At 43.1% G+C, this 13,531-nt stretch overlaps 1 protein-coding gene across 1 annotated transcript in view; it reads left to right on the top strand.

Moving 5' to 3' along the window:
• The window catches only part of Elp3 (elongator acetyltransferase complex subunit 3), a 62,894-nt gene that overhangs the window by 665 nt on the left and 48,698 nt on the right, over positions 1-13,531 (top strand). The window contains exons 2-6 of the mRNA XM_027390311.2: positions 2,857-2,956; positions 7,352-7,490; positions 9,551-9,621; positions 10,302-10,365; positions 11,847-11,915. Of these exons, the coding sequence (XP_027246112.1) occupies positions 2,857-2,956; positions 7,352-7,490; positions 9,551-9,621; positions 10,302-10,365; positions 11,847-11,915 (443 nt within the window). The remainder of the gene's footprint in view (positions 1-2,856; positions 2,957-7,351; positions 7,491-9,550; positions 9,622-10,301; positions 10,366-11,846; positions 11,916-13,531) is intronic.

Raw genomic sequence — 13,531 nt, 5'->3', positions numbered from 1 at the left:
CAGCATTTGGGAGGCAGAGGCAGGCAGATTTCTGTGAGTTCGAGACCAGCCTGGTCTACAAGAGCTAGTTCCAGGACAGCCTCCAAAGCCACAGAGAAACCCTGTCTCAAAAAAAAAAAAAAAAAAAAAACGGTTTTTTTTTTTAGTATTTGTAATAGATTCCACTCTTATCTCTGTACTGCCCTTGCGCCGTTGGTCTCATAATGCTTGTTGGTTGTCAGAATAATAGCTGTGTATTGAGCCTTTACCAGTCATTTTAGAGTTGTGTCACCTAAATTTATACTTAGTGTGTGGAGCTGACTGTTCACGGTGTGCCTGTGACCCCCAAAGCATCAAATGAAAACTAAGTGTGTTGTTGGTCACTGTTTCTTGGCATTAACTAGAATTTCCCTTCCAAGCAACATGTGCCATATCCTTGTCAGATCAAACACAACATGCACTAGATTCAATTGTCCCTACCTCACTGTAACTTGTTCCTTCTTGGTTGATCAGGCCACACAGCTTTACTCTTTTGGCTTTAACTGTCACCAACACCTTAGTTCTTATTTTGAAATCACCTCTTAAATTCATTTACGCCCATTGGCTCTACCATTTTTGCTTTCATGTATATTTATTTTTGTTGACTCATAACACCTGTCTTCTGAGATTTGTCTGTAGGGGCTGGTGCCTGTCAGGTTAAAGTTTTCTTTGGGTCTTGTAGATTTGTTTTCTTGTATTTGTACAGGTGTGTGGTATTTGCATATGTGTGGATGGGTGCACAGGCCAGAGGAGGAGTTCTCATGTCTTATTCTGTAACACTCCACCTTACTCCCTTGAGACAAGTTCTGTCACTAAACTTGTAGTTAGGCTGACAACCAGCAAGCCCAACAATCCTCCTGCTGTAGTCCCGTGTCACATCCTTCATGGCCCCCTCTTTCACACATTCTAGGTTTATAGGCATTAGTGTGTCTATGCCTAGCTTTTAACCTGGGTGCTGGGATTCAAACTCGGGTCTTTACATATGTGGGTTTTTAATGCACTATTGAAAAGTCTCTTATTTAGCATCCAAATTGATTGTATCTTTCTTTCCCTTTTTGACTTGTTTGCATTGATAACCTCACTTTCTTTAAAAACTACTTTCATTTTTTAAGTTACAGAGCTGAGAATGTATAATTCTCTACTGTTGCCTTTTTGCCTAGTGGCCAGTGTTCTGTCTGCTTATTGAACCCTGTTCAGGCAGTCTGTGTTCAAGTTAGACAGATCTCCTTTCACAAAAGTAGGTCATTCTTATGCCTGGCATTGTTCCAGCCTGATTATTCCCAGAGAGTTTTTCCCATCTTTGTTTTTGCCAGCCCTGCCTCCTGTCCTCTCATTGAAGTGTTATGCAGATGCAGTAAGTTTCAAATCAGACTAAATGAAAGGTCTCAGTAACTTCCATTGCTGGCTTTTCTTATCCACACTTCTGTGATGTGATGAGTTCTTTATTTTTTTCACACCAGCAGGCAGAAGGCATGTTTGTTGCCATCACCCAAACTAAGACACCACACCACTGTTCTCAGCTATTACAGACTGGCTCCCTCAAACCTTAAAAAAAAAAGAGCTGAGATTGTCCTGGCTTGGATGAGCCATTTGTGATTGACAGTAAGATGATATGACAGATGTGTCAGCATCTCCTGTTTCTGTGGATGAAGGGGAGCGGCCGAGACAGGGTCATACATGTCTACAGATGGTATCTTAGAAATGCGGCTAGATCCTTAGACAGGCCAGGCAAGGTAGTGCATGCTATATAATCTTAGCACTGAAGTGGCTAAGGCAGAAGTTCAAGGCCCACCTGGTCTAATAGCAAAATCAAGTCTGTCTGAGCTATATAATGAGAAGAAAGCCAAAGGCCCATAGGTACTTTTTTTTTTTTTTTTTGGTTTTTTGAGACAGGGTTTCTCTGTGTAGCTTTGGAGCCTGTCCTGGAACTCGCTCTGGAGACCAAGCTGGCTTTGAACTCAAAGAGTTCCACCTGCCTTTGTCTCCTGAGTGCTGGGATTAAAAGCGTGCGACACCAATGCCCAGCCCTATGAGTGCATCTTTATGGAATGGGCAGGTGATCCTGTCCTGCCTCTTCAGTCTGTTCTGAGGTTAAGTTAGTGCGTTATGGGGCAGGCAAGTTCCTGCTCCGTCTCCCTCACTGTTCTGAGATTGAATTAGTGCATCTAAATGATCTCTGTGCACTTGCTGGTGTTCAATATTGCCAATCTGCAGCGAAGGTCTGGGCATTTAGTTATTTTGGCCCTGTCCTGGGCTAGTAGGTTCTTTTTGTTCATGATTGTTTCTACAGTGGTCTTTCCTCTTTCTTTTCTTACATCTGTCTGCAATATTCTCTCTGTCCTGTGCTTCTATAGGGAGCTTTTCCCACATGCAGATAAAGTTGATTTGTTGTTTTGGGGAGGGGGGCATTAATAGAAAATACTAGAGATATGTTTGGATTGTGAACAATACAAATTTAGTGTCTCCTGTTCTTGAGCTGTGTGTTTGGCATGTTTGAAATTATTTTAGAAGCTGGATGCCCCCACCCCTTAGCATCTAGCTTGAGATGATTTGGGGAGGAAAATTACTAAGTAAGATTGTTAAATCTTTACTGAGGACTGGCACAATGGCTCCATGGTAAGGGCACTTTCCACCAAACCTGAAAAGCCAAGAACCCATGTAGTAGAAGGAAAGAACCAGCTTCTAACCTCCACACTTAAAATGTGTGTGTGTGCGCGCGCGCGTGCGTGTGCGTGCGTGCACCTGTGCATGCATGTGTTACATATGCATACACATACAAATAAATAAATGTGAAAACGTACTGATGAGATTTTTGCTGTTGTTAAAAAATCTTTGCAGGAGATTTCAGCTCTGCTGAGCTGATGATGCTGACGATAGGAGATGTTATCAAGCAGCTGATTGCGGCCCACGAACAGGGGAAAGACGTCGATCTAAATAAGTAAGTGCATCTTTAAGAGGGAACTCTTGCAGTCTTGTTCTTAAGTAACAGGCTGTCTGTCTATCTGTCTGATACACAGTCTCGCTTTGTAGTCCAAGCTGTTCTCAAATTCAAGCCATTCCTCTTGCCTAAGCCTTCCAAATACTGGAATTACCAGCATGCCCCGATGTGTCTGGCACAAGAGTTGTTTTGTGTAGTGGTTAAGAATCACAGCTTTTGGGAGGTGGTGATGCATTCCTTTCCTTTAATCCCAGCACTCGGGAGGCAGAGGCAGGTGGATCTCTGTGAGTTCGAGGCCAGCCTGGTCTACAGAGTGAGTTCCAGGACAGGCTCCAAAGTTACACAGAGAAACTCTGTCTCAAAAAAACAAAAAACAAACAAAAAAAAAAATTTGCAGCTTTTCTGCCTTGTCCTGTCACCTACTTCATGATGATAAAATGAGTCTCTGATCTAATTGCCTCCAGCCTTTAGTGGGCACTCCCAGTATCCCAGGCACTGTTAGGAGGACACTGCAGGTGATAGCTGAGTTAATCCTCTCAGAAACTGGATGAGGGGTATCTTAGTTTGGGTTACTGTTGCTGTGATGAAACACTGAGACCAAAGAAACTTGGGGAGGTAAGGGTCTATTTAGCTTACACTTCCAGGTAACCATCTGTCACTGAGGGAAGTCAGGGCAGGAACAAACAAGGCAGGAATCTGGAGGCAGGAACTTAAACAGGGCAGGAACCTGGAAACAGGAACCTGGAGGCAAGAACTAATATGGAGGCCATGGAGGAATGCTGTTTACCTGCTTGCTCTCCATGGCTGCTCAGCCTTTCTTATAAAACCCAGGCTATCAGCCCAGAGGTGGTACCACCCACAATAGGCTGGGCCCTCCCCCATCAGTCACTAATTAAGGAAATGCCCAGCAGGCTTGCTATAGCTTGATCTTTTCTCTATTGAGGACCCCTCTCCTCCAATAACTCTAGCTTTGTCAAGTAGACATAAAACTAGCCAGCACAACTGACCCCTTGTCAGCTTGACACGTAAACACAACACCTTTCAGTTAGAATCTTTCCTTTCTCATTTATCTCCAATATGGCACATTAATATTAATACCACAATATAAAACATAAATAACTTTAAAGTCCCATAGTCTTTACAATTCAAACAGATTAAAAGTTTGGTCTCTTTAAAAATCTAAAATCCTTTTTAAAAGTTCAAAGTCTCTCAACTATTTAACTTAATCAAAATTAAGTTAAATACTTTTTATTTCAAGAGGGAAGAACCAAGGCACAGTCAGAATCTAAGCAAAACAAAGCAAACTCCTACAATATAAATAATTCAGTGTCCAGTGTCTGGGATTCACTCACGACCTTCTGGACTCCTCCAAGGGACTTGGCCCACTTCTCCAGCTCCGCCCTCAGCAGCACACACAGTTGTCTTCGAGGCTCTGGTTGGCTCCGCTCCACAGCTGCTGCTATTCTTGGTGGTCCTCCGATGGTACCAGCATCTCCAAAACGCTGGGGTCTTCTGCTGCAACTGGGCTGCACTTTTACCAGTAGCCTCTGCTAGGCTCTCTTCATGATGTCCAGCCTCAGCTTTTCCATGGCTCCTTCAATCTTGGGGTTCCCACTGCTATTCTGGGTGCACCTTTACCAATGGCCTCTCACAGTGCCAAGCCTCAGTTGCTTTCCATGATTCCTTCATGACTTCAAAACCTGTACTACTTGGGAGATAAACAACCAGGTTTAGCTACCAGCACAAGGTACAATCTTGTGCTAACTCTGAGGAAACACTTTGCAGAAGACTTCACCTCAGTGATGCTGGTCTCTTAATCACAGCTGATTCTTCAGCCTCAGCTGACCAGCATCCATTGCCCCAACAAAACAAAGGTTTACCTTTCGTGATTCTGGACTCTTGTTAATTATAGCTGATTTTTCAGCTCCAGCTGACCAGACATCACATAATTGTCACACAAATGGCCAGGTAGAGTCTTTGCTTCCCTCTGCAACGTCACAAGCTGGTCCTCCGTCCTCTGCATTGTTCTCAACATTCTTATCTTCTACAGAGCAGATTCTTATCTTCATACAGAGCAGCCCACTGAGTTCTCAACACTCAGTGGCTTTTCTGGGTCAAATGTCTGAAGTCCTTCCACAATCCTCCCCAAAACACTATGGTCAGGTCTGTCACGGCAATACCCCACTTTCCTGGTACCAATCTCTTAGCTTGGGTTACTGTTGCTTTGATGAAACACCATGACCAAAAACAACTTGGAAGGGTTTATTTCATCTTTCAACTCTTAGGTCACAGTCCATCACTGAGGGAAGTCAGTACAGGAACTCAAAACAGGAACCTGCAGGAGCTGATGCAGAGGCCATGGAGGGGTGCTACTTACTGGCTTGCTCCCCATGGTTTGCTCAGCCTGCTTTGTTACTGAACCCAGGATCATCAGCCCAGGGGTAGTACCACCCATAATGAGCTGGAAGAAAAGCTATAGAACAGAATACTTTCATAGGAAAAGAGGACAATTACTGACTCATTTATCCTTTAGTAAATGCTTTCTAAGCATGGTGTTCAAGGAAGGGGTGGGTACAGCCATCTTAAGAATTACTAATTAAGAGAATACCCTATAGGATTGCCTACAGCCCAATCTTATGGGGGCATTTTCTCAACTGGACTCCCCTCCTCTCAGATGACTGTAGCCTATGTCAAATTTAAATAAAGTTAGCCTGAAAAGGGGGCCAGCAAGATGGTCTAGTAAGTAAAAGTGGTGAAGGAAACCAACTCCCAGAAGCTGTCCTCTGACCTCTACACTGTCCAGTGACACATGTCCACAGGCACCTGCACACATATTTAAAAAACAAAATAAACTTAAAACAAAACAGTTTGTGGTAGGTACTGATGTCACCCTCACCCTACAGATGGGTGAGCTGAGAAGTAGAGAGGTTAAGTAAGTCACCCAGGGGTGAGAAGTCATTGGCAGAGTGAGGATTTGGAACCTCCAAAGCCCACTTCTTTCTTTGAGCTATCATTTCACATCCCACTTTCCTCCAGTCTCTTTGGAAGCTCCTCTGCCAGGAGTACTCTTCTACTCCCAGCCATCCCTACCGTAGAGCCTCTTCCCACGTTCATGTTCAGCTTGATCTTTGTTACACCCTTAAATGAATGGCCCTTCATCTCTGCTTCTTTACTGCATTTGCTCTTTATATCCACAGAGAAAAGTTTCTCCTCACTATATTATGTAATAACCACATCAGTGACCTTTTGTAGACCCAGTTCTCCGTTTCTTAAAATTGTACCCAACCTTTTTCTCTGAACACTTTTAGAAAGCATATGCTAAAGGATAAGTGAGTCAGTAATTGTCCTCTTCTGAGTATGCAGGTATTCTATTCTATAGCTTTTCCTCCAGTATCTTACAGTGACATCCCTGTGTCTACTGCCTGAGACCTGGGTCTGTCTTCCCTAACTTCCCCCAGCACATGCTAAAGTTCTTCTTGACTTCTGGAAGCAACCCTTGCATGTGCATGGGCTTAGCCACAACACATCATGTGAAAGACTGTGCCTCACATCTGACATACCACATATGTGGGTTGTCGCCTGTGCACGCTAGGTGTTCAGTTAGCATTTATTGAAAACAATATGAGCAACCCACAGCTATTTCTAGGTGGGTCAATTAGAAGACAGTGTGACTAGTGGGCACAATGAAGGGGAAAGCTGGTCAAATTGTAGAGAAAATTAAGGAATAAGCTGGACATGTTAGCACACACCTGTAATCTCAGCATTCAGGGGTAGAGGAAGGATTTTGAGTTCAAAGCTAACTTGGGTATAGCAAGTCAAAAGGGAGAGGGGTTTAGGAATTAAAGTAATAATTTGAGCAAAGGAAGCTTTTGTGGTTACAGATAGGGTCATAGGCAAGAGGGGATAGAGTTTGTTTTGTTTTAATAGTTAAGGTAGATTCTAGAATTTTTATTCTGATTTTGATTTGTTGCTTTTGTATATTTTACCCAAGAAAGTAGTCCTTGATCAGGGTGAATTCTTCCCAGGGGACACGTGGTAATGTGTAGACAGCCTTCCACACACAGTCCCAAATGTTAGTAGTGAGGCTGATAGGGTCAGAGTAGTTCTTCAGGATGGAAGCTGGGGTACAATTTGGAAGGAGACCTTCACTGTGCCGTCATCCTGGAGTCCCCAGTCCTGCTTTACTTCCTGGTATTTAGGGTTAAGAAAAGCAAGTTGGTTACTAACAGATTTTGTCCTTTATTTCCTTAATGTTCACAGACTGTTAAGCCGCTCTTGTCACTTGGTGAAGGGTAGAGGAGTGGCAGATGTTAATGATATCATGTACACATCATCCTTTTAGTAGCTTGTGCTGAAATGCTGTGATCCTGATAACACTAAATGCTTTACTTTCAGGCTGAAAACCAAGACAGCTTCTAAGTATGGCCTTTCGTCCCAGCCCCGCCTGGTGGATATCATCGCTGCAGTCCCTTCTCACTATCGAAAGGCCTTGGTTCCCAAGTTAAAGGCAAAGCCCATCAGGACTGCCAGTGGGGTGAGTGACTGCGCTGGTGAACTAGTAATAGAGGTAGCGAGGCAGTGGTGGGGAGTTCAGGCTCCCGAGTCTGTTGTGCTGTGTGCTCGAATGAAGGAGGTGTGACCATGATGCTGAACGGGCACAGGAGGAGCCAGCTAGTGTGCTTAAAGGAATACATGTTTTTGTAGTGCCTTCAAAGATTGAGACTTGGCCACTTAACAATATGACAGATATTGACCTCTTATGCTGATAGCTTCCAGTTGGTGCTTCTAAAAGGCATGTTATGGTGCAGGGTAGGGTTTTTTTAAATTTTTTTAATTTACTTATTCTTATTTTATATACATTGGTGTTTTACCTGCATGTATGTGTGGGGGTGCCAGATTCCTTGGAGCAGGGGTTACAGACAGCCATGAGCGGTCATGTGGGTGGTGGGAATTGAATCCAGGTCCTCTGAAAGGACAGCCAGTGCTGTGAACCACTGAGCCATCTCTCCAGCCCCAGCAGGGTAGTTTTATATGTGATGACTGTGGAGTAAATCTCCTAATAGGAAGCACTGTGAGTGTCCAGAGACAGCCACTCCCCACCCCCAGAAAAAGGCAGAAAGCATAGCATTTTCCTGACCTGTGAGTATGCTTGTATGATGTGGGGATCAGGCTCAGGGTGCTGGGGGCCAGACAGGAACAGGAAAGAACCACAGAGGTAGGAGGGGCTTGAAGAGCCTAGCATGCACTGACAGGGAGTGCAACAGACTGGGGGAACTCAAGAGTCCATTTGACTGATGGTTTTCTTCTTGAGACAGTCTCGGTGTCAGAGCTGAGCTCATTTGAGAAAACTGGGGGTACAAGCACTAGAGGTGTCACATCCTGATCCAGACAGCAGACCCCGCATGCGGGGTCACATGAGGAACATGGACGTCAACTCTGGAGCCCCTTCCATGATCACTCACACTCAGCCTCAGTCCCGATTCAGCCCCTTAATGCTTCACAGAGGTTAGAACAAGAGTGTCCACCATGGCCTTATGCTTCTGAACCACTGTGTGTGCTGTGTCTAGACACACTTTCTGAAAACTTGTCCTGCTCACATCACCACCCTGCAGACACCTGAAATGGTTTTATTATTTGGTTTCTTTGCCAGTTGTATATTGACTGTTTACAAGCTTCCTCTCTGTCCATAAGAAATCCAGCTCGACGGGCGTTGGTGGCTCACGCCTTTAATCCCAGCACTTGGGAGGCAGAGGCAGGCGGATCTCTGTGAGTTCGAGGCCAGCCTGGTGTCCAGAGGGAGTGCCAGGATAGGCTCCAAAGCTGCACAGAGAAACCCTGTCTCGAAAAACCAAACCAAAAAAAAAAAAAAAAGAAAGAAATCCAGCTCATGTTAGCCTTAGTGTGGCTCTGTCTGGTCACCTACCTCCTGTGTTAATATCTTAAGAGCTTTAATATGTCTGCTACCAGACTTTTCTCAAGCAGGTACTTTTCCCACCCAGCCTGGATTCTGTCAGGTACTCTGAGATTTTGCACATAGACTCTGTGGATCAGTCTGGTTCCTAACTTCCTGCTTTCTGCTTTGGATTGAAATCTAGAGTGCCCATGGAATTCAAATAATAATGATTAGGTTTATTTACAATATTATATAAAGTGACCATTGTCACTATTTTAGCAAAATAGAGAGTAAGAATCACCATGACCTTAAAATTAATTCCCAAGTCTGGGCTTATAGCTCAGTGGTAGAGTGGTCAAGACCCTGAATGCAGTCTCAAGTACCTCAAATCAATAATAATAGTTCCTTATTCTGTACTTTCCGTAAAACCAAATACAAAGCTCATTAATGCAATTTATATAAACATTCTAAATATTATCAGCATAAAAGAACATGGCTTTAGGGTATAGCAGCATCCATATCTCAAGGGAGATACCCAGCTTTCTTTTCCAATCAAATCTGTCTTTCCCTTTTTCATATCTTGAAGGCCATTGTGTACTGTTCTGTTGCATTCCTCTCCTTTGCTCTTAATTAAGGTAACCACTCTGTAGAGTTTTGTTAATTTTTCAATGATAGGTTTTTGATTAATCTTTCTTTTATAGATTGCTGTTGTGGCTGTGATGTGCAAACCCCACAGATGTCCACACATCAGTTTTACAGGGAATATATGTGTGTAAGTATGATTTTGATAAGTTGATGTGTGTATGTTTCAGTTAAACTAGTAAGTAAATTCCCTAATGCCCTGGCCAGTACAGGCTGATGATACTAAAATGTTGACTGAACAGACTCTTATCTTTGGTAAGGTATTTCAGTGCTTTGAAAGTGGAACAGACAGGGTTGCAATGCTGAAATACTAACAGGTTTTGAACTTGGAACAATGGACACCTGTTACCTAGGAAAATTAAACATGGAAATGCTGGCTCCCTGGATTCCAGCATCAAATTCAAAATGAATTTGGACCAGAAAAGTTTCAAAAACGTTTTAAATTATTCTTATAAATAGCTGTTAGATTTCTAATTGAGGTATTGGGAAGAATTCATGGATGCCAGTGCATTACTCAGGTAGGAAGATTAAATGGGAGGGAAATTTTCCCGACTAAGGGTCCCAGGAAAGCCTAGAATCATCCAAACTGGACAGCTGGGCTCCCGCATTAAGCTGTAAAGACCTGTGCCTGCAGTGTCCTGGGCCTGCGTGTTGTCATGTTCTTCCACTTACTGTCTTCTTTGTTGTTGGTAAACAATGCTGCGAGGGAGGGAGGACTGCTCTTTAACTGATGTGGAAGCTGCTTTGACAGCAGGATTTGCTGCTGAACTCAGCTTTTCACCTGTCTCCCTGTTCTGTCGTTGTGTCCAGATACTGCCCTGGAGGACCTGACTCAGATTTTGAGTACTCATCCCAGTCTTACACAGGCTATGAGGTAAAGCCTTTGACTTGGTCCTGACAAAGTGCTACAATCCAGAGTGTGGCGAGACAAGTACCAAGATTCTTAGAAGCTTGGGCTTTTGTTCCTGACTAGAAAGCTTTTTGCCAACTAGAAAGCTTTTTGCCAAATGCTTGCGCTGTGTGTCTTTGAGTGCCTTATGTATGCCAAGCCACCAGAGAAATGCCGGCACGTGTATTTCTTAGCATTATTTCCAGCCACTGTCCCAGGTGCTTGCCACTCTAAGCCTGCAGCAGTGTTTGGGAGGGGGATATTATGATCGTCTCAGTTTTACGGGGAGGAATTTGAGGCATTACACGCTTAAGAGCTGGCAGGGAGACGCTCTTGGTGAGCGGCCCCTCTGACCCATGTTTTCCATGGCCCAAACTTTTTATTCTTTTTTTTCTTTTTTGACATATTAAGTAATATGTCAAAACACTGTTTTGTACCTTGGCCCACATTAATTTTATATATATATATATATATATATATATATATATATATATATATATACACATATGTGTATGTTTGTTTTTTTAGACATGTACCATTGTAATTCAGATTGGCTTCAACTTTTTAATAGTATTCCTGTCTCAACCTCCTAACCACAAGGACTTACGTGTTTAGGGTTGACCAATTGGGAACTGGAAAATCTGTCAGAGAGCTCGTCCCAGGAGAAAACTGATTCTCCCTTTCTTAACACCATTGATTGCCTGTAGCTCATAACCTAGTGGTAGGGCCTTAGGAAATCCACTCTATCCATGTTGGCATGTCAGCTAGGTCTTGTTGTGAAGGTCTTGTTCAGACAGTCATTTGTGAGGATCTCTTGAGTGTATTATTCCTGTCATGTCTAGAAGACACGGTCTGGTCTTCTGCCCACCTCTTCCTGAGCCTTAGGTGTAGAGGTTATGCTGAGGATGTATCAGCTGGGGTTGGGTGCTCCGCTGTCACTCACTTTCTGTGTTCTGACCCATTGTGGATCTCTGTAACAGTTTCTGCCTGCTGTGGAAAAGAAGCTCATCAGAGAACCTTTTATGCTAGGAAACTGCTTCATCATGGTAGGGGGTTCCAATGTAACAGTGGCATCAAGACCATTTGCTGAGCTGTTAGAAACCATGTGTAATTGTAAGGACCTTGTGCAAAGATCATTCTGCTACATGACTTTCTTGAGTATGTGTGCCCATCTGTGTGAGAGCACCTACACTTTGGATGCCATCAGATTTCCACAGAAGGTGAATGTGACCCAAGAAGATGCCCTGCTGTTGAGGGACCCTCGACAGTGTGGTAGGGGCGAGTGATGGTCTGAACCTTGCTAATACTGAGAAAGGAAGGTGGGATATGAGGCATGGTTTTAATGTCCAAAACCCTGAAGTAATTTAATTTCAATACAACCCTTCACTCCTTTGTTTTTTTGTTTGTTTGTTTGTTTGTTTTTTTTGATATGGCTTATAACACATTTTTTTTCCTTATTTATTTAGCCAACTTCCATGAGAGCTATCCGTGCTAGATACGACCCTTATCTGCAGACAAGACAGCGGTTAGAGCAGGTAAAGAGGCTTTTTAAATTGGTTTTTGTGCTCCAAAGATTGTCATGCCATTGCTTGATTTGGAGTCATTGTGAAGACCAGAAAAGCATGGTTTTATGCTCATCTGAAGGAGAGACTTCAGCCGTGTGTGGTCAGACTTACACTCCTTAGATACCGCTGTCTCCTTTAAAGGTTTTAGATTCTTTGTATTCCTTTCAGTTTGAAGGAAGTCATTTATGAAATTGTGTAAAAGCTCTTTAACAGTCAACAAACAAGGGGTTGAACTTCAGCTTCCAGAGCCAGGTGAAGAAGTGTTGTGACAGGCTTGCTCAGTGAGAACAGGCAATTTACAGAAGAGTGGTATAAGTGGCTGTTTGGGTTTTGGGGACTTGTTCCACGTCATGACTGTGGTGGTGCATAACTCCATTACAACTCCCCAATTGTGCTTTAAAGAGGGTGGATCTTATCGCATATAAATTATACATTAACATAACTGGTTAAAAACTAGTACTATGTAAGTGATCTTGAACTAGTTTCTCAAGGAGTCTAAGCATTCTTTGCAAGTGTTAAAATTTAAGCACCATCTGTAGTTGTTACAGTAGTTAATATGGTAGGATAAATAGAAGATCTAAAATAGAAAGGTCTGTGTGTAGTATCTAACTTGCTTCTGGGTTTGTGTTTCTGTTTATTATTGAACCCCACCCAGTTCTAATGTTCTCTTTGCTGTCACCTAAGCATGTGTAGGGCTGGAGTGTTCCTAGTAGGAGAAGACCCTACCTGGGGAGTCCACATAGCTTGGGAAAACATCTTCTGAACTGACTTTGACCTCATTTTTGTTTTTAGGTATGGTATGTAACTCATTTAAGATGAGTATTAGGATTCTCTAGAGGAACAAAACTTATAGAATGAATCCCCCTATACAAAGAAAGGGGATTTATTAGAGTGATTTACAGTCTGTGGTCCAGCTAATCCAACAATAACTGCCTATGAATAGAAAGCCCACAAATCCAGGAGTTCAGTCCACAAAGCTGGATGTCTCAGCTGGTCATCAGTATATGGTGGAACCCCAAAGAAATGGGCTCTGAAGCTAATGAAGGGATGGATTTGGTAGAGAGAGCAAGAGCAAGCAGGCAAAGAGAGATAGAGAGCTTCTTTCTCCATGTTCTGTATATAGCCTTCCAGCAGAAGGCATGGCAAAGATCTTCCCACCTCAAAGGTCGGGATTAAATAAATCATCTACTTCAGATGACTTAATTAAGAAAAAATCCCTCACAGGTGTGCCCAGTCATTTTGGTTTTGGTTAATTCCAGATGTAATCAAGTTGACAACTAAGAACAGCCATCACAAGATGGGAAACTGTTTTAATAGAGTATGAAATGTTTATATTTACTAAAAATGTTTGAAGATCTTAGGTTTAGACATTAGGATTGTCACATAGAATAACGATTCTTTCCTAACTGTAAGTACAGTAGCGTTATCTGGGAAACTTAGTGGCAGAGTGACAACGGGGTAGGTCTCCACCTCTGAAAGTGGGGGTGGAGTTTGGCTGGGAGTCCTAGCAGGAGTTTTTATAGATGATGTTACCTCTTGTATGCAGCCATGGACAGAAGAGTCATGTGGTGTTAATGGGAAGGCGT

Source organism: Cricetulus griseus (assembly GCF_003668045.3).
Source record: "Cricetulus griseus strain 17A/GY chromosome 1 unlocalized genomic scaffold, alternate assembly CriGri-PICRH-1.0 chr1_1, whole genome shotgun sequence".
Taxonomy (NCBI): Eukaryota; Metazoa; Chordata; class Mammalia; order Rodentia; family Cricetidae; genus Cricetulus; species Cricetulus griseus.
Note: the sequence above shows the minus strand (reverse complement) of the source record. Positions and strands in the feature narration are given on the sequence as shown.